Below are 23,871 nucleotides of genomic sequence, written 5' to 3' on the forward strand. Positions count from 1 at the left end.
AAGTAAGGAACTTAAAGTTGATTTTTGTTTTCTGTTCTCTGTTTTACAAGACTGTGATTGAGATTGGAAGGCAGTTGAAACAGATATCCCACCAAAGGGCAGCCATTGTGCAACATCCCTAGAGCACTGTGGGGTTTTTCCTCATGGGTACATTGGCAGTGACCACTCCATAGGTAGTTATCTTGTCGTGTCAGATGTTGTTGAGGCACTCTATTTTAAATCCTAGTCCTTTTGCCTAATTTGTTGCCTAATATATGGAGAGAAAAGTAAGCCCTGGGAGATATTACTGCACAATTGTACATAAAAGTAGTGTTTGCTGTGTAAAGCACGCACACCAGCCACCACCAGCACGAAGAGAACTGAAAGCTGTGGTTCTGACTTCAACACAGCAACACTAGTGTTTGAGAAAAAAGTAGAGGGAGGCGACTATGATGGGAGAGTGGACCACGAAGTCAGAGAGGAAATGTGAGGCTAGGTGTCTGCTGACCTGTCAGTAGGATGTTCTATTAGTCTGAACAGTATGGTCATCAGCCTGTCTAACAAATTCTGTATTTTGATCATAAATTGAAGTGTGCTCTAGAGCAGTACTTAATTTAACCAAAAGGTGGCAGCAAGCACTTTTATTCGTGTTGAGACCGAAGTAGACTTCATCTAGACTTCATAGTTTCCTGGTGACCTCTTATCATCCCACCACGCCTACAGCGATTGATTGATTTTTCTTTTCTTTTTTCTTTCTTTCTTTTTTTTTTTAATGGAACTTCCCGTAGTTCTGGGAGGTACTCTGTTTGGTTCGTTATATTCTCAGTAAAGCCGAACACGCTACGGAGACGGCAGTGACCGTCAATCAAAACTTTTCCAGTGATGACGTTCATAGGGGATGATAGGAAGTTTCATGAGGTGGTTATGACCACATGATTCAACTTAGTAAACAACTGATTTTTATCTCGAGTGGTAGTTGTCCATGTGCAGTGTCGGAACAGCAGGAACAGCGTCGTAAAGTCTGCTGAAATTGGTAAGTGTGAAAAATAATGTATTTTTAACACTGCAAACAAATCTAACTTTGAAGACAACTTCTCCTCCTCCTTTCTCTGAAACTCGTGCATACTCAACCTTGACACGTAATCAGATGTTGTTGAAAATGAGACACTAACTTACTGATAATTTTTCAGTGAAACAGTTATGCTAATTTAAATTAAACTGCTACACTCGGGTTACGTTTGGATGATAGATAATAATGTATTCCTGTAGAATAATGTATTTACAAAGTAATCAGACAACATAACCGTCTATCTTGATCTCTTACATGGAATCGAATTGGCAGCTCTTGTTAAAAATCGTCGATGTTGCTAATTAAACTTTTTCGCAAGAACTTTGTAAATGCTAGTCCCTGGTTGTGCAGGTTTGGAGGGGACACAATGGCAGTTGACATGCTATTGATGAGAGGGCTAGTCAGGCTGAGACAAATGACAGTACAAACTCAGAGCAACAGTCTGCGCTGTTCAAGAGGTCAAAGGATGGCCACTGTAGACTTCCGCAGAGCTTTCCTCGAGAATCAGGTACGCCCTATATAGTACTCTTATTCAGGCACAAGGAAAGTAGTGAATATCAGAGTTTACTTCAACCTTTTGTCAGATTTTACATCTACAGAACAATGACGTCGCACTCACAGAAGGCAATATGAACACACTACACATAGCTCATGTCCAGTTCATATATAGATACTTCATAAGAGTTAATCTCAGTTTACTGACATTTAATAATCATGCGGATTTCTCTTTTTTTATCCAGAGCTGTAGCTGCACACAGCAATACGTCGCTAATTTTAGAAGAGAAGTGCATTTATTCAGCAGTCACGGGAGAAGCTTGAGTCGCACAGAATGTGCCCAGCATTTCAGGGACCATGGAGCCATGAAGGACAATAGAATGGTCAACGGAACGGTTGGAGTGCTTGATCATAGATGCTTCGGTAACTCTGGCAATAAGCCTCCTAGAGACTACTGTTCATCAAGACAGGTTTTTTGTGGACAGACCCGTTTGTTCCACCAGGGTCGTTCATCTAGTAGTGCCCTGAAAAATGGAGATGTCGACAAATCTACTAAAGACACCAAAAAATCTGATTCCAAGACACACAAGCAAACGGTAAAGAGCTAATTTCATGGGACCTCAACTGCTAAACTCATCACCATTGTCATGTAGTCTGTTAAAAATTGAGAAGATTATTGCACTTAGAATATTACATAAATAATTAAGCTATGTTTTTGCACGTTGCATATTTTACTATCAGAAGTAAGCTTTTGACAATTTGGTTCATTTCTGTGACTCACACACAACCCACAAATAATAAATTTTGGCCTTTAGGATGCCTGAGAACAATAATGGTGTTAATTTGAATTTGTTATAACTCAGTCTCATGCTCACTCTTACCTCTCTTTTCTCTCTTTATTTTGTTCCAGCTTAGTGACACTGCCAGAGAGCGAAAGGTACCAGTCACAAGGTTAGGACGGCTAGCAAATTTTGGAAGTAAGACAGAGTTTCTACTGTTCTTTCCTTCCTTTCCAAGAAAGTTGGGATAAGAAATCATATGTTTAGGTGTTTGGATAGGATTTAAAGTTCATCAGTTAGATTATTTACTCATAATCGTTGAGTCCTGTGCTCTCCAAATGAGGCAAATTTATTTATTACAATGTTTACATTCCTTCCACTGTAATGTGTGTCATGAGTGGCAAAATACTACATGTGTAGTTGTAACTATTTGTGTCTCCCGTAGGCTTGGCAGTAGGACTGGGCATAGGGGCGCTTGCTGAGGTGGCAAAGAAGAGTCTTAGATCTGAGGACAAAAAAGGTGTAAACAACTTTCTGATTCTAGGTTTTTCCACTGTGCCTTCACTGTGGTGTTTGTGTTTGGCACTAACAGTTATGTTACATTAGAGTCCTAAGTTTGTAATCAGCCATTTTCTAAAAATCTTTGAGAATTATGTATTCAGTAATAGTAAAAATATTTATTTCTGGACTAGTTTAATTATTTATTTATTTATGTCTTGTTTTTATTCAGGAAGTAAGAAAGCTGTCTTAGATTCCAACCCGTTTGTTTCTGAGGCAAACGCTGAGAGAGTTGTGAGAACTTTGTGCAAGGTACGAGGTGCAGCTCTTAAACTTGGCCAGATGCTCAGCATACAAGGTGAGAAACTGCTCCTCCTCTTTCATTTCCAATTTAGTTTCTCTTTTCTATCATATTGTTCATTAAGCAGTATTAATTGTAATTCATGAAATATATCCCTTGTTTTAATTCATTCATTCATTCAAATACAGTAACATTTCTTCTCTTTTCAGCTAAATGTTTTCAAAAACTACTAGCTTTTAAAGCCCTTATATCTGGAAAAACACATTTGATCTGAAAGCATCTGAAACTTCCCTAGTAGAGCAACTTTGGATTATATTAAATAATTAAAAGTTGACGCTAATGACCTTTTTATTTATCTGTGTTTATGTTGTATCAGGGTATTACTTCCTTTCCTTAGTGTCTCTTGTAAATAACAACCTGCCAACCATTATTATGATCCTTTACCAACATCATGATAACAGGAATAGCTGACCTACATGTCTCATGTGCTGTTGTTCGCACTGTGCTTTGTAGCACAGCACAGTTAGCTGCCTTTTCACGGCCGGGTTTTTCTCCACTCCATATTTTGTCCTTGACATTGACTTCTTTGTGAACTGACTCAGACAGTTCTCACATGGTTGTGTTTATTCCTGTTCAGAATGTGTCAGCGTGTAATAATTGAATGGCACCATGTCATTATAAGGTATTGCTCTACTCTGACGGTTAAAGAAATTAGGGCAGCTATGTAAAGTAATGTGCCAGTGTCACTGGACACCTAAATATAATTTTTCCTTCAAATTGTTTTCATTAATTCAGTAGCCATATGTTCCGTTCACAGGACTACATTTTCTGTATGTATAACAAAGGAATGTCCTTGGTCAGGGGTGAGCAGCCAGTACTCCAGTCCTGGCTCTAGCTGCAGCTAGCAGGAATATGTCAAGGCCAAAAATAAAAGGCTCCCAGTTGGTCAGAGTCACTTTCGAAGCTTCTGGCTTGTCCCATGCCATTCATGCTTTTGCGGTCTCGTTTCTTAATATTAACAATAGACCCTAAAAGACCCATGTCCTCGGCCAGTATGAATGCAGATGCCTTTTCATTTATCAACCTTTTTTCTTCTTCTTAGACGACGCCTTCATCAACCCTCAGCTGGCAAAGATCTTCGAGCGTGTGCGACAAAGTGCAGACTTCATGCCTACCAAACAAATGATGGTATAGTTTCAAATGTGAGGGTTATAAACTGCTTCTCCCGGTTAAAACCAGCAGTGCTTCACAAACAAGTGACACACATTCAGAGCAAGAGCAGAGCAGTTTACCCAGCACAAGCAACATTTTAAATTTACCAACAAGATAAAACCTGAAATTTGCAGTAACACTAAACTTAAGCATGAACATTCCAAAACCCAATTAGGCATTTTTTTACGATCCACTGGTGTCTTACTTTTGGCAGAAAGCTGTTAGCAATGACCTGGGCCCAAACTGGCGGGATAAACTGGAGTTCTTTGAGGAGAGGCCTTTCGCTGCAGCCTCCATTGGTCAAGTGCACCTTGCAAAGTTGAAGGATGGTAGAGAGGTAGCCATGAAGATCCAGGTGAGCATGCTTGGATGAACTTGGATCAAGAATGGCAGATATTCCTTGCAACCACTGCTTAGCTTATCATTTCCATACTAATCCTATAAACATACAAACCAATCATTCCATTTCAAAGAAACACGTAGTTTTAGCTCACCAAATAACTGTGGAGACTCGTATAATGTTTTCAGTACCCTGGAGTTGCTCAAAGCATTAACAGTGATGTGAACAACCTAATGACCGTCCTCAGCATGAGCAACGCGTTGCCTGAAGGTATGTGTAGAGAATTAAAACGGATAATAATTCCTGTTCTGTTGTGGTTATTTTTAAGTATGTCTATATAACCACCCACTTGACCCTGCCTTGTGTTGTACAGGTTTGTTTCCAGAACATTTGATAGAGGTTATGAGCCGAGAACTGGCTCTCGAATGTGATTATGTAAGGGAGGCCAAATGTGCCAAGAAATTCCAGTGAGTATCAAAATAAGAAATTAAAGTTGTCACCTTCAATGCTTATCGGTTTCAATTGCAAATGTATCATTAATCATTTATTTTGGCAAAGCGTATCTCCTAAATACCAGTTTAAAATTAGTATTTACTCAAAGTGCTTGCCCTTACTGGGATAGTAGGTTTCTTCTGATGGCTATAAATAAATGTTTCTGTACATTTGTGTGTATAACATAATATACAGTACTGAGGAGATGGATGTGTATTTTACAGGGAGCTTTTGAAGGATCACCCGTTCTTCTATGTGCCAGATGTCATTGATGAATTGAGCAGCAAGCATGTCCTTACCACAGAGCTTGTGTCTGGTTTCCCATTAGACAAAGCTGATGATCTACCCCAGGAACTTAAGAATGAGGTGAACCCCTCACTTACTCAGCGTGGTCTCCTTGACACTAGATCTTCATCTCTAATATCATGTCCTCAGTACTTTGTAGTGGCTTTAGTACGTTTGGTGAGGACACATGATATGTCAGTGCAGATGTTTATATTATGTAGTTTTGATGTATTGTGCTACAGTAAGGATTTCTTACTTGAACTGTTTAGGTCTTGCGAAATGCTGCATTTGTTTTAAATATTGAAATTTGTTAGAAGATAAATGCATCTTTTAGCAGTTTGGTTTGTTCTTGCCATAGATAAGGGGAAACAGATAAAGTATAAGTGTTGCTCAGATAACAATAAATATCCATGAAGTTTTTACATGTAGGTCTTGTTTAAAAGGGAATTGATGAAAGAGACTAGACTCAGACCTGTTCATATCAGCATTCTCTTTGCTTTTCCAGATCTGTGAGCAGATCCTGATACTGTGCTTGAGGGAGCTCTTTGAGTTCAAGTACATGCAAACTGATCCAAACTGGTCAAATTTTTTCTATGACCCGCAAATTCACAAGGTAAACTCGCAATATCATTTATGATTATTAAATTTGCAGTGTGTGTGTGTGTGTGTCTTAGTTGAACTGGACCGTCCCTTTCTTTAATTTTCAGGTTGCGTTGTTAGACTTCGGAGCCACACGGGGTTTTGATGCAAGTTTCACCGATGTCTATATCGAGGTAAAATGTCAACAGTCAAGCACACATTTAAGATATATACCTTAGTAAACATTTCAGAACATGCTAGTACAGATTCATGGAACATAAATCCCATCAAAACACTATACAGCACCAGTGGTAAAATGTTGTGCCAGAAGTGTAAGATGATACTCTAATACACACAGTTGTCAGTTTGAATGTGTACGTCATTAAAACTTTTTGAAACGTGTCACTGTTTTTTTCCTGTTTCCAAGGCATCGGCAATTTGCCAGTTCTTGTTAAGAGGTATTACACTGAACTGTTCTTTCTGTTGTCAGATCATCAAAGCGGCAGCAGAACGAAACAGGGAGGGAGTTCTACAACGTTCCATTGACATGAAATTCCTCACGGGATACGAGACGAAGGTATGTCATTCCGTTAGCCAAATAACTCAAATCAGCCTCATGTCTGTGGCCGGAGTTGTCCAATATCTAACCTTTTTTTTTTTACTGAACAGTCTAGGTTTATGACAGCATAAACGAGTTTTATTCGTGACAAACTCCCCAGTCTTCTTTTTTTACTCGACTACGTTATTTTTTCTCCCCTTGCCTCTTTCTGTTCCCGTCCCCCATGCATTTTCCCAGCATCCCGAAAGTTTTATAGGGAACAGATGTTAGTTCAGAGGCTTACACAACTTCCCTTCCATTAGAAAAAAATGTCTTGCCTGAATATGTTTATATGACCTCTTGTCTTTCCAGGCGATGGAAAATGCTCATGTGGATGCAGTGATGATCCTTGGTGAGGCCTTTGCTTCTGACGAGCCTTTTGACTTTGGCTCCCAGAGCACTACAGAGAGGATCCATAACCTCATCCCAGTCATGCTGAAACAGCGTCTCACTCCTCCACCGGAAGAAACCTATTCGCTGCACCGCAAAATGGGCGGCTCTTTTCTCATCTGCTCACGTCTAAAAGCCAAGCTGCGGTGTAAGAACATGTTCGAGCAGGCCTACGCCAAGTACTGGGAAAACCGGCAGAGAGAGATGGCACAGTGAGCCACAGTGCAGGGGACAAATTTAAATGATGGGTATATGGATTAGCCAAGACTAAACACTCTATACAGCAGATCCTGGAGCTGAGCTTGAAGTACACACTACATCTTATCCATGCCTTTTTGGGCGTGATCTGTTGGCTGAAGTAATGTGGTTGGCTCTGTTTATAAGACACTGTTCCCCTTAATCTTTATCACTCTACAGTACTGAAGGTTCTGTGTAATTTGGGAATGGTTTATGTTGTGGGAACATGCAAGATTGTTAGGTGTAGTTGTCTTTTTGGTATGTTTATGATGTGGTATATGGTATTCAGATGGAGAGGCCATCCATAAATGAGGCCAAAGGGTTTGCAGTAAAGTATCAGTGTTGTACTTTGCAGAATGCTTCATCATCACAGACGGACAAAGAGTCAGCATGGAAGCTAATGAGATCGTGCAAACATTTCTAACACTCGTATTCTGTGATATTTATGCTCATATTCATATCAAATTGAATGTTATCCCTTTCCTGATTTATTAAGAAGTTTCTGTATCTCTGAATGTACATAATTGTCATCGTTATTTTTGGAAAGTTAAAAAAGACATCCTTATTGTCATTTCATGTCAGGTGTGTTAATATGTTTTGTGTTTCTCCGACACTAATTCAGCCTTTGAATTAGGAAACCCGTGAAACAGAGACTCATCTCAGGACCTTGCAGATGTTTGTAACATTCATAGGAACAGACCAAAGGATGTGTTACATACTCCATGCATTCAAAAAGTGAAAGATACCAACATGTTCAATATACTTTTGAGTAAAAGAAGTGCAAAATGAGTTTATTGCGCAATGAGTTTTTGTCTTTGTTTTTAGAAATTAACAGAGCTATATTACTGAAAATAGTTACAAATATTATACATTTGGTTCTATGTTTACAATCAGTGTACTCTGTTTAACAAGATATCATACTCAAATTTTAGTTACAAAGGTAGTTTCTCAAACACTACTATTAGGTATGTGTCAAGGAGTCTGTGTTACGTTGCACTGGCAATAACAAAGAATCAGTGACAAACTTATCTCTTAAAAAAATGAGTTGACCTTGTGCTGGTAGCATTGCACAGGAAAAACCAATATTGGCTGAATGAGGAGTTTTCCCATAGGGCTATAAGAGAGCACAAACAGGTAGCAGATTCAATAAGGAAACACAAATTTTTGAAGTATTTCATGAAGCAGTGTCCTTCCAAAAGATAATCTGAGAGCGTACAAATCGTATTTTAGTGAACACCGTTCCAACTGGTGAGACTATGAGTATTCCTCTAGGGCAGGGGTCACCAACCTTTTTGAAACTGAGAGCTACTTCAAGGGTACTGAGTAATGCAAAGGGCTACCAGTTTGATAACACACTTCTGAAAGAACAAAGTTGCATGGTTTACTTTTAACTTATATTATTATTAATGATATTCTATGTGAAGACACTGATCACGTTAATGATTCATCACAATAATTATTCAGAATGATTCAACAAGGTAGGAAAAAGACTTAAATAAACACAACACAATTAAATAAAATTTTAGACTGAACTCGTTGGTGATTAGTGCTATTTTTAGAACTGGCCTGCGGGCGACTGATGTGGTCCCTGCGGGCGACCTGGTGCCCGCGGGCACCATGTTGGTGACCCCTGCTCTAGGGTAATCCTGACTGTTATATCCGTCTGTGTCAGTCAAATAATTTATTAACATCTAACTTACTTACTTTTAACTTACTTGACAAATTACTTTTTTAAAGCCTCTAAACTACAAACAGACCTTTAAAGAATTTTCTGCAACAGAAAAAAGCACATGTTTAAAAAAAACGTTCAAACGTTTCAGTCCATCGGATCCTGGCACTCTGCACAGCTAGCCATGTCATCTGAGTACATCTCAATTTGAATGGTGATGCTGTGGAGGTCAAATTCAGTCTGCAGCAATTTGGTCACTTCCATCAGGACAATCTGAGGGTTAGTCCGCTCTTCTGCAAAATATCATGAATACAACAGATTGGCATCGTATAGTTATTAATGACTATGAAGTGAACTGAATTTGAAAAAAAAGAGAGAGAAAAGTATGATTTCATACCAGTAGCTAAGTGAACAGACAACATGGTCTGGCTCAAGGTCAGTGCCCAGATGTGAAGACTATGTGTGGCCTTAACTCCTCTCACAGACAACAGAACTTCTTTCACTGAGTCAAAGTCAATCCCCTGAGGTGTTCCTTCAAACAAGAGAGAGCACAGCTCAGCCTGGTGTGCCCTGTAGTGCTCGGCATTGTGAAAAAAAATTTTTAATTTTTTAAAAATGATCACAAATTAGCTACACTACTCACCCTCCATGAGTACTCTGAGGACATCTTTAAGAATTGTAAAAGTGGTTCCAAGCACAAAAAAGGAAAACAAAAAAGTACAGATGGGATCTGCTATTTTCCACTCAGGCTGTGTGACAGAGGGGAAAGCACTGTGTTAATGCTTTTATTGGAGTTTGGGACCGATAGTCTTGTGGCATTAACCCCCATGTTGCTTATTCTTAGAAAACTGGGGAAGTCTAATCAAGAATGAGCCAGGCTCAGATATTAACCAGTTGTCTTTAAGACCACACCAAATAATTTTACCCTTTTATATTACTTATATTCGTGTCACTATATAACAAGCAGACAAACATGCTATCTCTATGCCTGCCACTGGTCGCAAATGAATAGTCCCACATGAATGGTAATAAATGAGAATGCCACTTACCCAAAAGTAGATAATGGTGGCAGCCAGAAGCACCCCGAGACTCTGGAGGAAATCTCCCACCACATGAATGAATGCTGCCCTCACACTGGTGTTGCCATGACTACCCCCCATGCCATGGGAGTGGCCATGTCCACTCATGCTGCTGTGATGGATGGGGAGATAGTCAGGCCCATCACTGACAGCGTGGCTATGAGATGATGGGGAGTAGTGAAGGACGAACGCCATCCTTCAACAAACAAACAAACAAACAAAATGAAAACCTGGAGGACAAAACTTTACATCTCCACCACATTCCCTTCCTGTGAAAAGGTCGTTGTTCACTGGGCAAACAAATAAGATCACAAGCATTGCATGAACAACTGAAACAAGACCAAGAAACACTGAAAGTAACTACGTCACCAAACTAACAAGATGTTAACCACCACTGCACAGCCAGAGGTAATGAGCATGGCTTCACGGTGGATTTCATAGTCGTCGTTGATGATCCGCTGAATGGCTATGAATACTAGCACTGCAGTCACAGCCCAAATTGACAGCACGGACAGAAAAGCCCCCAGAATCTCTGCAGACAAAAAGACATCTTATTTAGCACATGTCTCATAAGCAAATAGGACACATGGGTTTTAACTCCATTCTAAAGAATACATGACATAGTAGAGTGTTAAAGATGTCAGCACATAAATGTTAACAAATAAAATAAAAAAATCAGGAAACTGAGTGGCGTCTAATGCAAATGCAGGGGATCAGTTGATAAATCTGACCTGAGCGATGCCACCCAAAGTTTAGCCTTTTAGTGGCAGGTCTGGAGGAAATCCACAAGGAGAAGAGACTGAGCAGAACACTACCAAAGTCAGTGAGAAGATGCGCTGCATCGGTCATTATGGCAAGACTGTGAGCCGCATATCCACCTGGGAGAATTAGGGAAAAGCTGATCAAAAGTGACTTACTGCTATATTTGAGCACAGGGCAGGAGAATATACATTACACGATGACAGAACGTTTCAAGCTCAGTGGTGTGAGTAGTTTGGGCGCAAAGGAATTTCTGTCAGTTATGATTTTGTTCTAGTCTTGTTCTGTCGTGTTAATTTTGTGTTCACATTAACTAAACTAAAGAACAGTTCAGGCAAAAATCCATATTTAAAGTGTTAGTTTCCAAAACAGTTTATAGCATATCTTATGAGTTAGTTTCCAGATCATCCTGGATGATCTTACCAATGACTTCTCCAATCATGAAAATTAAGCAGATCACTGAGGTAATAATGAGCTTCCTCCGGGCAAACAACTTCTGTTGGTTCTCTGACCATGTCTCTCTGGTGTTATGACAATGTGTTGTCATTGGCTCCCTTGTTTCAAAAGCACTGAGACCATCTTCACTTTCCAGTGCTGTGCTGAAGTACCTCTTGTTAGAGTCAATGAATGGACTAATGGGGAAAAGTAAGTCAAGTTAGAGTACACGTTGTCAAACTGCCTGTTGGAGACTTTCATGTTTCCTCAGACCCTAAAGACCATGTGAATATATACGGCAGCAAGATGTATGCATGATCATAATCTGTGCGTTGTGATAAATTTAGTCTTTCTTACCTGATTTGTTTATATAGAAAGGATTATCGTGGCTCTTAACTTAAGCGGTGCAGCACTAATGTGTAATTGCTCATCAAATATAATAACACACTGAGTGTGGCCCACAGTAACTCACAAAATCAACTGAAACCCTTACGCCACTATAAAACTCTCATTAAATGTGTAATCAGGTCACTCACCCCAGAAACTCCAGAGAACACGTTTGGGCATTGCCCGAGTCCTGCCTGACGAGCTGCGCCTTTTCTGGATTCAGCATGGGAAACACTGAAATCCTCTCCTATATAAATGACTTACTATGGAAACTAGTCCTTCAGTTCCTAACAATGTCGCCCCTGACTCAAAATAACAGGGCTTAATTCATCACCCCTCCATGAGTACATTTTTTTAGCATGTGCACCTGCCTGCTGAGGAGTGCTAGTCTGACAACATCTGGCAGTTCACATGTTGTTCCTCCAGCATTATGTAACTCACTCAAAAATGATCAGGGAAGTCACTTTACATCTGTGACATGAAAAGACAAAAACTGACCTGTGCCATCACATTCCCCAGTTCTAGACTTAGCATGAACCACATTTCTAAAACTGTTTTTAAGAGTGTTAAAGAATGTTATCTGACCATAAGAGTACATTTTTAGTAAGGTTAAACTTTACAGTGCAGTAAATTTCCAAGCAGATATTCATCGTTATTCAAAACAGAGAGGCAAAAGTTATGCAACATAATCTGTCAACTTTTAAAACAATAAAATCATATGCATGTCATACACTGACGTGAGGATATTTTTAAATAAATGTCTAAATAGCTAGATGCTTTTAATAATATAACTATGCCACTATGTGCAATTTAAATAAGAAAACTGTTCCAGTCCAACTTTACTTGAAGTCTCTGTTACATAACTGAAATACAAGAATCATAAAGTTTCTCTAACAGTCATAGTAAGTGGTAAAAACTTTGCTGTATCATTGTTTCATTAAACCAATGGCTTAAACAGTCTGTGCCACTTTTGAGAAGTGGTGTTTTTGTCTGACATGGGGGGGAAAAAAAGTCAATGTTACAGAGTTAACTACTATACTTCTAAAGTACATTTAAAAATATGGCTATTTCTTCTTAAAATATTATCTATGCAACCAGCCGCACAGAGCGCTTGTGTACACACACAGATATCAAAAGCTAACATTGACTTCATTTTTTACTCCACTCCACTAGCTCATGAAACACAGAGAGCATAAAAGCTCTACCGTTTTAAAGTGCATGACAATAGGAACAGCTCAGAATTTAACAAAATGTGCAGCTTGGAGAATACACAGGATTATTAAAAGTCACAAATGGTACTCAAACCAAGACATATTCAAATTCAATTCCACTTAAAAATATTTTTTATTATTACATTTAAGTTAAATTAGATCATCATTGAATAAAATGTATTTATACAGTGTTGCCACAAATCAGCAAAGTCAAGTAAATATTCAACATTATTATTTCAAATGGCACATAGGTATAATTTTTAAAATATAGGAATGTATCGACATTGGTGTTTTTCTAGAGATTTAAAAATAGTTTATGACTGGATATTCTATCCTGGAGTATTCCAAGAAGTTATTTGAGGAGCCCCTGAGGTTGATTATTTTGTCCAAAATTTCCATTACAAGTCCTCTTTCTCAGGGCTTTTCAAATTGACAGATTGATCCGAAAACGTCTTTTCAACAAGAATACACTGTAAACTTGATACACTCATTCAAAAAAGTGCAATAAACAGCATATACTACAAGTCAAGAGGGGCCACATACACTGAACAGGCAGCACATTTGCAGGTTTGCATCTGGCAGTATACTTGAGTGGGAGCATGCAGGCAGGTCAGTCAACTTCTGTCAGATCAGTGTCGCCAGTAGAGTTCACTGAGGCCTGGCCATTCTCTGTGGTACTGGCAGCTGAAGGGAACTGAACCTCTATGGATGTATCACCACCTACAGGACAACATGCAAAATCTAACCTTACGCAAACGACTAGCTTCCAGTCTGACTCTCCATGACAATGACAATGTTATCTAACTGTCAAATTTTATTTCTAGAGGATTTTTTAAAAAATTAAAACAAAGTTTTGGCTTGATATGTATTTGGGATGTAGAGATGTTTCACATAAATGAAAAAAAAACAAACAATAAAAATGAAGAGCAAAGTCTAGCACTGACACACACACACACACACACACACACTCTCACACACACACACACACACTCACACTGACACATACATTGTATCCTAGTAACCTGGTGTATGCATCTTACAGCCCTAGACAACAATCATTTATCTTTAGAAACTTTAACATGCAGAAACCTGCACAAACATTGCATCTGTTGCATAAATACTGAATAACAGTGATGTTGCAGAAACCAGTGATGGTGTAAACTGACTGCCAAAATGTAGGGAGATAATCTTTTGTTGCAAAGGCCTCAGTATAATCAAACTCAAGGCTGAGTCTCACCTGAGTTTTCAGGAGCTGAGACGGGAATGGGCATCCCCACAATCACAGTGGGCTCTGAAGCAAAACCTACAGAGGACGGAATAAGCAAATAAAATTAACAGATGTAGAAATTATAATCCTTTCTATGCAGAAAAAAACTGATTCGGGGGCACATCAGACGCTGCACAGAAGTTCAATTTATGATATGTTATCTACCCCTAACCTAACATACCTCAATCTAGTATTCAGAAGTACTGCAGGTAATCAGCTAAATCAGGTTTATCTGTGTGGAAAAGGAGTGTAGACAAGGCAGTACTCTAGAAAGATGATTGTTCACCCTGTGTTCCATTTGTGCCCTTTCACATGATGTAAGCTACCCCTCATGAATAATGCATGTGCTACAACATTATCACAGTGACCACCTAATCTATCATCGGTCTGCTTGTTGCTAGCTGATAGCAGATCAGTTCTGATGTCACTACTCCTGAAAAGCCATTACTGTGGCAGTTTTACTTTCAGACAAGAATAACATCACAGTCAAGGAGGCACATAAAGGAAATCCAAATGAGGTATTTCAGTAGCAGTAGTGAACCCTTTCACACAGATTACTGACAAAGCAACAATGCTAACACAAACAACCAACACACCCTATGTGGAAAAGGAGCTGTTTGGAAACCTATCAAACTAAAGTCAGGCACCCTTTGAAGAACTAAATGTAAAATTCTTAGCTGTCTTTATTTTCACCTGAATTCTCAGTGGCAAAACTTGAGGTGGGCTGTCCAGTAACCACAGAATCCTGGTCTGTTACACAAAACCGAACAGAGGACATCAATGAATGAACACACACACATGCCATGAATGTATAAAATAACACTTTCACAAAACCAAAGCTGAAATATTCTCTGATATCACCTTCATTCTCGTCTGCCTGTAGAACCTCTGGATCCACATACTCGTAATTCTCATCTTCTTCCAGAGAAGAACCACACTTGCCACAACAGCAACAGCAGCAGCAGAAGCAGCAGCAGCAGGTGAAGATCATACTACAGACCAGTAATGCCTAAAAAATAAATAAACAAACAAACAAAGTTCAAATATGACAATGGTCATATCAAACAATGCTTCCAAGTTCAATCTTAGAAAAATCACAGCATAGGTCCCATAGATATACACACACACCACTCACCTTGAACCAGCACTTTGACGCTAGGAAATGGTATTTAACCATGTCCTCGCCGAACTGGTCTGCAACGTACAGGCCCATTGAGCCGTACTCATCGTAGATCTTGCGTTTGGTCTCATCGTTGAGGACAGAGTTTGCGTTATTAATCTCTTTGAACCTTTCAGCAGCTTCTGGGTTATCCGGGTTCTTGTCAGGGTGATATTTCAGCGCAAGTTTCCTAACAGACAAGATTTATAGGACTGGTGTTTCATCAAAAACAATGTCTAAGAGACGAGAATGATTTTGAGAGGGACAGTGCTTGCCTCAAATGAGAAAACACTGTCTGCTCTCACTGTATGGACAAGTTTTATTGTAATGCAATAAAATTCTTTCTGAAGACAATTATTAAACGGTTGCTGTTGCTAATATGGAGCAAATGGCCACTGAGTCAAACCTGTATGCTTTTTTAATTTCTTCAGCAGAAGCACCCTTCTCCACTCCTAATATCTGGTATAAACTCTCCCCAGATGTGGACATCTTTCGTTGTGGCCTCTGTCCCTCTGTCATGTTTGATTTCTGCTCCAATCACTTATCAGAACAAAATGTTAATTAGATATATGTTTTCTGTGGTTAATTTTACTTTCATTTGAAATAAGATACCCACCTGTTGGCATGTGGTCTGTGTTAATCACCTCGCTTTACACAGCAGGGAAATGCAGGATACTCAGCTAACGAGAGAGGACACATGAATCAGTTTCTAGGGTCAAACACTTCGCACGTTGTTTCTTTTGCCGGTTCTATTTCCTTAAGTGAAAGCACCGTCAACAAGGACGAAACCCAAAATAGTATTCGGTTTTACAGCATTCTATGTAAACATTTTGCGGCGGCTTCTGTGAAGCTGTTTCATGTACGCACAACAGTCAAAATTATTTGTTAAACTTCAGGGTAGAAGTTAGCAGGCTATTGGTTTAAAAACTGGTATTAGTACAATATATGACTTAAATTCACGATTAATACACTACCTTTTGTAATGGGCTAGATGTCGTTCTTGTGAGTCTAGGTCAAGGCTGAGTCCACGCGATCGTCAAAACAATATTTTTTTTAAAAAATTGTGATAATCTGGACTTGTCCAGAGTGATTGGGTGCGTTTACTGCAAGTATCAGGAAGTGGGAGTATGTCGCATTCCGGTATTCAAAACGCACAGCCGAGACACCTCTGCTGGGCGCGTTCTGGTCGAACAATCGTTATTACCTTACACCTAAAGAAAGATTTTCTGCTTTTGTTAAAACAGTGAGAAACAAATCATTGGTTCGGTTGTTTGCCATACACACTGCTTGCTATTACTGTCAAGTGACCGTGATAAAAGAAAAACATTTTATTCAGACATATAAGTAATTGCGCAAAAGAAGAAAGAGGGGAGGGACATTTGCTACAACCTAATTTCAACATTCTAATGAGGAAGCAATGTAGGAGAGCGAGAAAATGAGTATTCTATTGTCAGTCGGGGTTAAACAAGTAGGCTCTTTTATTCTTCTGATATGCTATATGGTCGTCAAATTCTACTGCTGTCACATAGCTTAATTTCATTTTGACTTCAGAAGAACTGTAGCAGGTATGCACATCACACAAACGAACACAATTTTATTGAGAGTCCATTTTAATGACTATTTTTCCAATATTTCTGTTGGCCTCCATGTGCCTGTGAGCCTCAGCAATTGCCTCTAAGTTAAACACGCTGTCGATCACAGGCCGCAGCGACTCGCCAGAGGTCAGAAAGTGAGGCAAGACCTGTTCCGTGAAACTCCTGACCAATTCTGCTTTATACTGAAAACAGAAAAGCGGAGACAAACGTATGAGTCAGGTTATTTGGGGGGTAAAAAACTCAAAACAAAAGCAGCAGCATCCTCTACCTCTTATTATTTTAACAATTCATGATAATAAGTCAGTCAGTACAACAACCACAAGGTTCTTTTAACCATTTAGACCCTCCCTCTGGAAAAGCCCTCAAAATCAAGTACATTTTTGGCAGTTTGGATCCTACATCCATGGGGTCCCAAATTTTTCTTGACAGACATGGTTTTCGTTACATAACAAGATATTTTATCTTCAGTTTAATTAAAATATGAGAAAAATTATTTTCTTACTTTCTATTTGCTCTTTTACAAGAGCTGTGAACAACTTTTACAAGAACTGTGAACAACTGACATTCGTGTCGAGACAATTAGTCAAGACTGAGGGTAAAGGATTTTGTTCTTTAAAGAACATTTCCAAAACATGACACATACTAGAAGTGACATATATCTTAAGATACTACAAGCATCACCTGCAGACTTCGTGACCTGAGGAGACTGCTAAGGAGATGGCCACGCTTAAATAAAAGCTTGCCGAGCAAGTCACCCTCGGCTGTCTTTCCTCCCAGCATGCCGTAGAGCACCCATCTTCCATCCATGGCTAAGCTTCGGACATTCCTTTCCCAGCAGGCCCCTCCAATGCAATCTAGGATAACATCAACCCCTCTACCTGCATGCATACAGCAGACACTCAGAGAAGAGTGCATTCCATTTACATTTCATTAAGACATGCCCAAATCTGACCTGAGGTATGCATTTTCACCTTGTAACTCATAAAATTTCCAGTCACACACTGAATCAGGATAGTAGATTATACCTGCCTTCAGTGTGCTGAAGAACTCTCTCTGAGAAATCCTCCTCTTTGTAGTTAAAGCCAGCGGCTGCTCCCAGTTTGTCTGCCATCTTTAATTTTTCAGGGCTTCCTGCTGTAATAATCGGGACAGCCTGAGCCAGTCTCACCAGCTGAATGGCTGCCGTGCCGACCCCGCTAGCCCCTGCATGAATCAGCACCGTCTCTCCCTGCTTCACTCTGGCTGTGAGAGCCAAAAAAACAGAGTACGTTTAAAATTTAGGTTTGATGCTGAGGGAAGAGCTATGGATTTCTTAAATTGCTAATAAAGTACCTATGAAGTGTAGCAGTTGGTAGGCTGTAAGCCAGGCCTCTGGCACTGCTGCTGCTTGAACAAGCGTGAGATGTTTAGGAACTGGCATTAGGAGTTCTTCAGGCACTGCTACAAACTCTGCATATCCCCCCCCACACAGCAGGGCCATAACCTGATCTCCTGGTCTCCAGCTCTTCTTCACTCCAGGGCCAAGACTAGTTATAATTCCAGCTGCCTCCAGACCCAAGATCTCACTTTCTCCAGGAGGAGCTGGGTACAAGCCTCTTCTCTGTCAGGGCATACAAATAAACATCTTCCTCAGTTGTGGTTGAGGGTTGTAATGAGTTCACCTTTATGATAAGATAAATAGAAATGAACCTGTAACAAGTCAGCCCTGTTTAAAGCAGTGGCGTGGACTCTGATGAGGACCTCCCCATGTTTAGGTTGAGGTCTGGGGACAGTTTGCAAATGGAGCTGCTCAGGACCTCCAGGTTTGTCGACATATACTGCCAACATTGACTGTAAATCAGCCAAATTTAAATCACGTCATTTTATTTTCATGACAAATAGACAAAAGACAAACACATTTGATTTTGATACGAAACCAGCATCCTCAGTTCAAACATTCTATACTTACACTTTTTTCCTCAGTATTACTTTGCATTGTCCCTTCTGTGTTGACCACTGTGAAAAAAAAAATAGACTTTCTGTGTCATCACTATTGTATTCTGATATTGTGAGAATTAATTAAGTTTATTTATAATACATGAATTTACATGCAGAGCATTTTAAAAAGTTGTTTGACTGAGTACAAGGCATCCAACAAACACCTGCGTAACTCTTGCGCACACTTGATGCTCTCTAACCCAGGAGTTGTACTCAGACGTTGCTGAAACCTTGCAAAATGGAACGTGTTATTAAAACGCACATGCAATCTATCATCCATGATTGTACAGTGAAATGGCCTTTAATACAAACAAACAAAAATCCTGAGCCACTTCGCCGTACATGGCAATACTGGCTTAAACCAGATCTCACCAGAGGGCATTTTCGAAAAGGAATGGAAGTAGAATTCTTTCGACTACATTCATTTTTTAATGAAAAGAACGCTGTGGAAAAGTTTCAAAGTACATACTACTTACAGATGTGAAGTTAAATAAATTAACAGAATAGTCCCGAAAATGCTGCACTGTCCGACGAGTATTAGTGAAGGGGTCACGTTTGTAACTATCCTCGAAGAAATAGTTTTGTACATTGATTAACCTGGTCGTGACTGGGTAGCAGGGATTTGCAGTTAGTGCGTAGGGGCGTTCCCCAGAGGCAACAGAAACGCTTATTATTTCACTTTAATATAATAGTGAAAAAAAAAAGGATTATACATACAGATTAAAAAAAAAATTGCTAAATTAGATTTAGGAAAGAATGTTTATATGGAGATTTATTAAGAAAAGAAGGAACGAGGATCATATTTTCGAAGTTATGTTTCCAATAAGTCTAATATATAACAGAAAAACGCTACACACATGATAACAATACACCTAAAAGAATGCATCAGGAAATATTAAAGGTATACTGTATCTCATATATTGTTGGAGACTGAAGAATCATTGGAGTTGATGAAAACATCTTAACAATATCTCAAATTCTAGTCATTTGGTACTTTGTGAAAAGGAAATTTTAATAAGGTTGTATTCTCTTTTGAAAATACAAACCAGTTTCATAATACAGGGGATTAGAGGCACAGTACACCAACCTCATCAACCACAATGCACAACATGAATACCATGAACACTACATACACCAAATTAGTGTTTACAGGTTTGAATGTCATAGCAGCAAATCCCCTGGAATACAACATCAGCCTTACGCCGAGAATGAAGTGCAGTCAACAACGGACACATCTTGTCAGCACAGCCTTTATGAGGTACAGTATCTACATATTTTACACAGGCCAGATACAGAGTGTTGTAATACAAAATATACTGCAACTGTTACTTTCTTTTGAGACCGAAGTAATTATTTTTTCCCCTTTAACAGTATAAAGCTGTGTGCATTTCCAAGGACTGTGATGAGCCAAAGAACAAGTTTGTGTAAAAAATAATCTCTGTCATGTGGGAAAACTGTGTTATGTATCATGTCATGTATCACATATGTTTTCACATACTGGTTTGTGAGCATGTTAATGGGAAACTTCTTATGTCCCAGATGACAGCTGAACATAATGAGTAAGAAGCCAGGCCTTAGACAACCCAAATCTTCACTGTTCATGGAAGCACAACCGACGAATCACAAAGATGACATTCTCCTCAGGAGGAACCTGGACCAAATTTACCTCAAATACAGACTCAACATAAAACTGCTGTGTCAGGAAAAAGAGTTGCTCATCAAGGAACATAAAAAACTACTGCATTTGAAAGCCTGCGAATGCTACGCCACAGTTAACAGAACAATGAGGGTTATATCAGAGGCAAAAATGGCAAACGCTGACTCGAGGGATGTCCGTTACTTAAGATCAGCTCCAAATATCAGAGGGGTGCATTCAGCTAAACAGCTCTCAAATGACAGTGGTGAGCCTACAGAAGGATCAAATGGTTCTCAGTTGCCGACAAACCCCAATTTACGGCCAACCTCAACTCTCACTTTTATTCATACTCTGAGAAGCAGTACTGAGACTCCTCAGCTTTCTATCATGCAACTGAAGGAAATAGCCACAATTGACAGCATTTCTCAAAAAGAACTCGCCATCCAACAAGAACTTGAGAGACAACGAAAGGAAAGAGTGAAACAACTACAGAGAGAAAAACTACAGTGGAAAATACAAACCTTCCTACAGAGTCTTGAAAACATGTGAAAATCCATGAATGTGTCCTGTGATCAAGCGTCCCATCTATCAGTGTTGTGATTTTGTCTTAATTTTGGGGTTTGTCAGAGTTTGAAGGATTTGGGAGTATATATATAGACTTTTGATAGGTCACGCACTAAATGTTGTTTCTTTCTATGTTTCTCACTATTTAAACATTTCTGTTGCAATTGGTGAATTTAATTTTTTTGTTTGTTTGTTCAAGACAACAGCTCTTGTAATCTAGCCTGTTAAATTCAGCTCTGCTTCTTCATCCTTATTTTCTACATGTAACCATATCACAACTGTGTTTTTTCTTTACAAATGATATAGGATGTAGGACTTTACATATTCTCTCTTTAAGACAACCAATACAACCAATCACTGAGTGTAAATGAAGATTTATATTGAATTAAATATTATAATTAAGAACAATATAACATGCACTGCTGTTTTACAAACACTACTATAGAATGCTTCCCATTTTCCTCATGGCCAAAAGAGCACTATGTACTGGAGACTCCAGGAGTAACGTGTGGTTTTTCTTCCATTGCACAGACTCCAACAGCATTTTATCTGTAGACACAAGGATCGAAGAGCAGAGAAATAAAAAGGCATGAGTTTTTTTTACCCAAACAAAAGGACAGACTGACAGTAGTCATTTCATCTGACATTTTGCTATTATGGATTCAGATGTGATGTCTAGCACAACTACCTTTTCATCTAAGTAACTAATAACTGAGCGCATATATATCTCTATCAGACCGTACCTTCTGATTCAATAGAGACATGTGTGGGGAGGCATCGGGCAAGGTTGTCATAATCTAGAGTTATAAGAATGGGGATGTCCTTCTCGCCTTGTGCGTTGCACATGAGAACAAGTATTTTACACAACTGATTACTCTCCATCACCTTCACAGAATCGATAAGCTCCTATAACAGAAATGAAGAGAGGAGAGAACAGATATAGTTCACAGAAAGTGTAGCCAAATAAATGATAATAACGTGCTGATTTCTGAATTGTATTAATGAAATAATGGGGGAAAAAAGTCATTCAAAACAGACATCATTAAAGATATATGGCTATTTTATCAATAAAACAGCAACACCAGTTCACTGGAGATTATTTTTGTGCTATAACACATTTTTTGGCTACAAGAATGTAAGTTATCCACTTACACAGTTATGATTATAGCTTAGAAACTCCTACCTTTAAGAGGCAAATCTGCTGCTTCCGCCCTACCCAGGCATTGAGGTGTTGGCTTAAGTTGTGGAGAAAAGCTTTGTAATCTGCCTGAAGGTCCTGCTTAGCAAGTTGCTCCAGAGGAATGAAAGGCGGAATGTTATGGCGCGAGATCTGGACAGTCCGTGTAAGGTCTAGCTCCATGTTATATGTCTCCAGGTAGACACCCTCATAAGCTGTGTGAAATGCCACACACATGCTTTTGCCTTGTTTACTCTCCGTCAAATCGTATCCACCTCAAAGTGACATCAAAGAGACAAGACAGACACTGATTTAGGTGTAAGACTCATAGTTAATTTTGTTACAAAAGATCTCCAAGTTTGTTAAATGAATGTATATTAAACATAAAATCCCTCTTGCAGTATTAAGAAGACAGTTGGAACAATAATTAAAGACAATAAGAACAAAGGACATGCATAATCCATTAGAGCATGTATGTCCAAATGATGCGTCTGTTTACCAATGAGATGATAAGCATGTTGGAGATCTTTCCCTTGCATCTTCTTGGCTCTGAGCAAATACTGATAAAGTTGTGACAGGTCTGTGCCACAAGCTTTAGCACACTCTTGAAGTTGAAGCCCTTGATCCATAGCATTTTTCAGTGCCTGATGAAGACAGATTTCAAGTGATTATCATAGACTTAGATACACCATGGATTTAAGATAAGACACCTCAACAGATTCTGATTTTGGCAACTGAGGGGTAATCAAAGAATGAATGTGTTACTATCAACGAGTGTCACAAACAATGTGACAAGGGTGGGATTTACAGATAAATTACAAGGACCACTGAAAAAAAGAGCCTTGTAATCGTAGTTTGGGTGCAAATGGAAATGACTGTACTCAAGTTGCTGAGGGAGGTACATATGTAAACAGTGGCAGTGAATAGATCATTTCTGAAACGGTGTGATAAAAGAGGAGGTCAAGATACTTATAATTTCAGTCATCGCATTTTTGTCGCAATGCCACAGTAACAAAACGTACGTAATCAGTAATGTGAAAGGTTTAATGCCATTATGTCTCTGAATTCTTCCCCTACCACGACTGTCTCAGTCTGGGTTACGAGCTGATCTCTTTGTGATCGAAGAATCATTAATGTTGTACGAAGCTCCGCCAAACTGTCTTGCTGTTGGTCTCTCAGTTCCGTAAACTCAGCTGCCTCCAACATCGTAAGATGACTAAGAACACCTGAAAAGAAGAGAACCAGGACTCCGAGTAAAATATCAGATAAAAGCTTAACAACGCAAAAGTTCTTAACTGAGTTGAGGCTTCACAATGCAAAGTGTGACATTTTTAGTATGATCTCCTCTCAGATCACCACCTTGTTGACTCGCCTCCATTGTGACCTCCATGTATGCAGTCCTTTTAGAGGAGTATTTATCCCAGATCAACCGTTATCCGTATGCGCTGACGATTTGTGTCAGTTTAGGAGTATTTACATTTCTTAAATTGGCGCGCGCTGTGACATCACGAACTCGGAAGCGGAATAATGAGACAGACTTTACGTCGGGCGGAGCTTTACACCAAAACTTTGCGTTTTAGGGCGTCATCACGCAGTGCAGACTGTGCAGCAATGTGGAAACAAGGGGCACGTCCCCTGTAAACAGATTGACGGATATGTTATCCACGTGCTCAAGGACAGAACATGTAGAGTAATGATACTG

General features: G+C 39.3%; 5 protein-coding genes across 5 annotated transcripts; 1 reads left to right on the plus strand and 4 right to left on the minus strand.

Annotated features, from left to right (window-relative positions):
* Positions 1-926: 926 nt before the first annotated feature.
* On the plus strand, positions 927-7,281 carry coq8ab (coenzyme Q8A, genome duplicate b). Its single transcript, XM_030769899.1, has 15 exons — positions 927-1,012; positions 1,400-1,556; positions 1,789-2,139; positions 2,454-2,520; positions 2,768-2,842; positions 3,053-3,178; positions 4,224-4,309; positions 4,548-4,688; positions 4,862-4,943; positions 5,047-5,140; positions 5,390-5,531; positions 5,956-6,063; positions 6,158-6,223; positions 6,520-6,606; positions 6,940-7,281. Exons 2-15 carry the CDS (start codon positions 1,416-1,418, stop codon positions 7,231-7,233), a joined length of 1,860 nt encoding a protein of 619 aa, XP_030625759.1. The 5' UTR covers positions 927-1,012; positions 1,400-1,415; the 3' UTR covers positions 7,234-7,281.
* Positions 7,282-9,070: 1,789 nt separating this feature from the next.
* On the minus strand, positions 9,071-11,305 carry LOC115822303 (zinc transporter 2-like). Its single transcript, XM_030786073.1, has 7 exons — positions 11,185-11,305; positions 10,734-10,880; positions 10,381-10,534; positions 9,973-10,198; positions 9,567-9,672; positions 9,321-9,455; positions 9,071-9,216 (listed from the first exon to the last, which is right to left on the minus strand). Exons 1-7 carry the CDS (start codon positions 11,201-11,203, stop codon positions 9,071-9,073), a joined length of 933 nt encoding a protein of 310 aa, XP_030641933.1. The 5' UTR covers positions 11,204-11,305.
* A 1,852-nt stretch (positions 11,306-13,157) lies between these two features.
* dnajc5gb (DnaJ (Hsp40) homolog, subfamily C, member 5 gamma b) lies at positions 13,158-16,269 on the minus strand. The gene is made up of 8 exons (XM_030774759.1): positions 16,195-16,269; positions 15,837-15,900; positions 15,627-15,760; positions 15,197-15,410; positions 14,923-15,070; positions 14,755-14,811; positions 14,032-14,097; positions 13,158-13,514 (listed from the first exon to the last, which is right to left on the minus strand). Exons 3-8 carry the CDS (start codon positions 15,737-15,739, stop codon positions 13,405-13,407), a joined length of 708 nt encoding a protein of 235 aa, XP_030630619.1. The 5' UTR covers positions 15,740-15,760; positions 15,837-15,900; positions 16,195-16,269; the 3' UTR covers positions 13,158-13,404.
* A 545-nt stretch (positions 16,270-16,814) lies between these two features.
* Positions 16,815-19,349, minus strand: tp53i3 (tumor protein p53 inducible protein 3). The gene is made up of 7 exons (XM_030789061.1): positions 19,269-19,349; positions 18,764-18,810; positions 18,505-18,645; positions 18,148-18,415; positions 17,845-18,057; positions 17,497-17,693; positions 16,815-16,997 (listed from the first exon to the last, which is right to left on the minus strand). The coding sequence occupies exons 2-7, from the start codon at positions 18,788-18,790 to the stop codon at positions 16,815-16,817; spliced, it is 1,029 nt and encodes a 342-aa protein (XP_030644921.1). The 5' UTR covers positions 18,791-18,810; positions 19,269-19,349.
* Positions 19,350-21,431: 2,082 nt separating this feature from the next.
* Positions 21,432-23,375, minus strand: cenpo (centromere protein O). The gene is made up of 5 exons (XM_030790022.1): positions 23,247-23,375; positions 22,669-22,813; positions 22,176-22,444; positions 21,736-21,898; positions 21,432-21,541 (listed from the first exon to the last, which is right to left on the minus strand). Exons 1-5 carry the CDS (start codon positions 23,373-23,375, stop codon positions 21,432-21,434), a joined length of 816 nt encoding a protein of 271 aa, XP_030645882.1.
* Between the last annotated feature and the right edge of the window lie 496 nt (positions 23,376-23,871).

This window comes from Chanos chanos, chromosome 1, assembly GCF_902362185.1.
Source record: "Chanos chanos chromosome 1, fChaCha1.1, whole genome shotgun sequence".
NCBI lineage: Eukaryota > Metazoa > Chordata > Actinopteri > Gonorynchiformes > Chanidae > Chanos > Chanos chanos.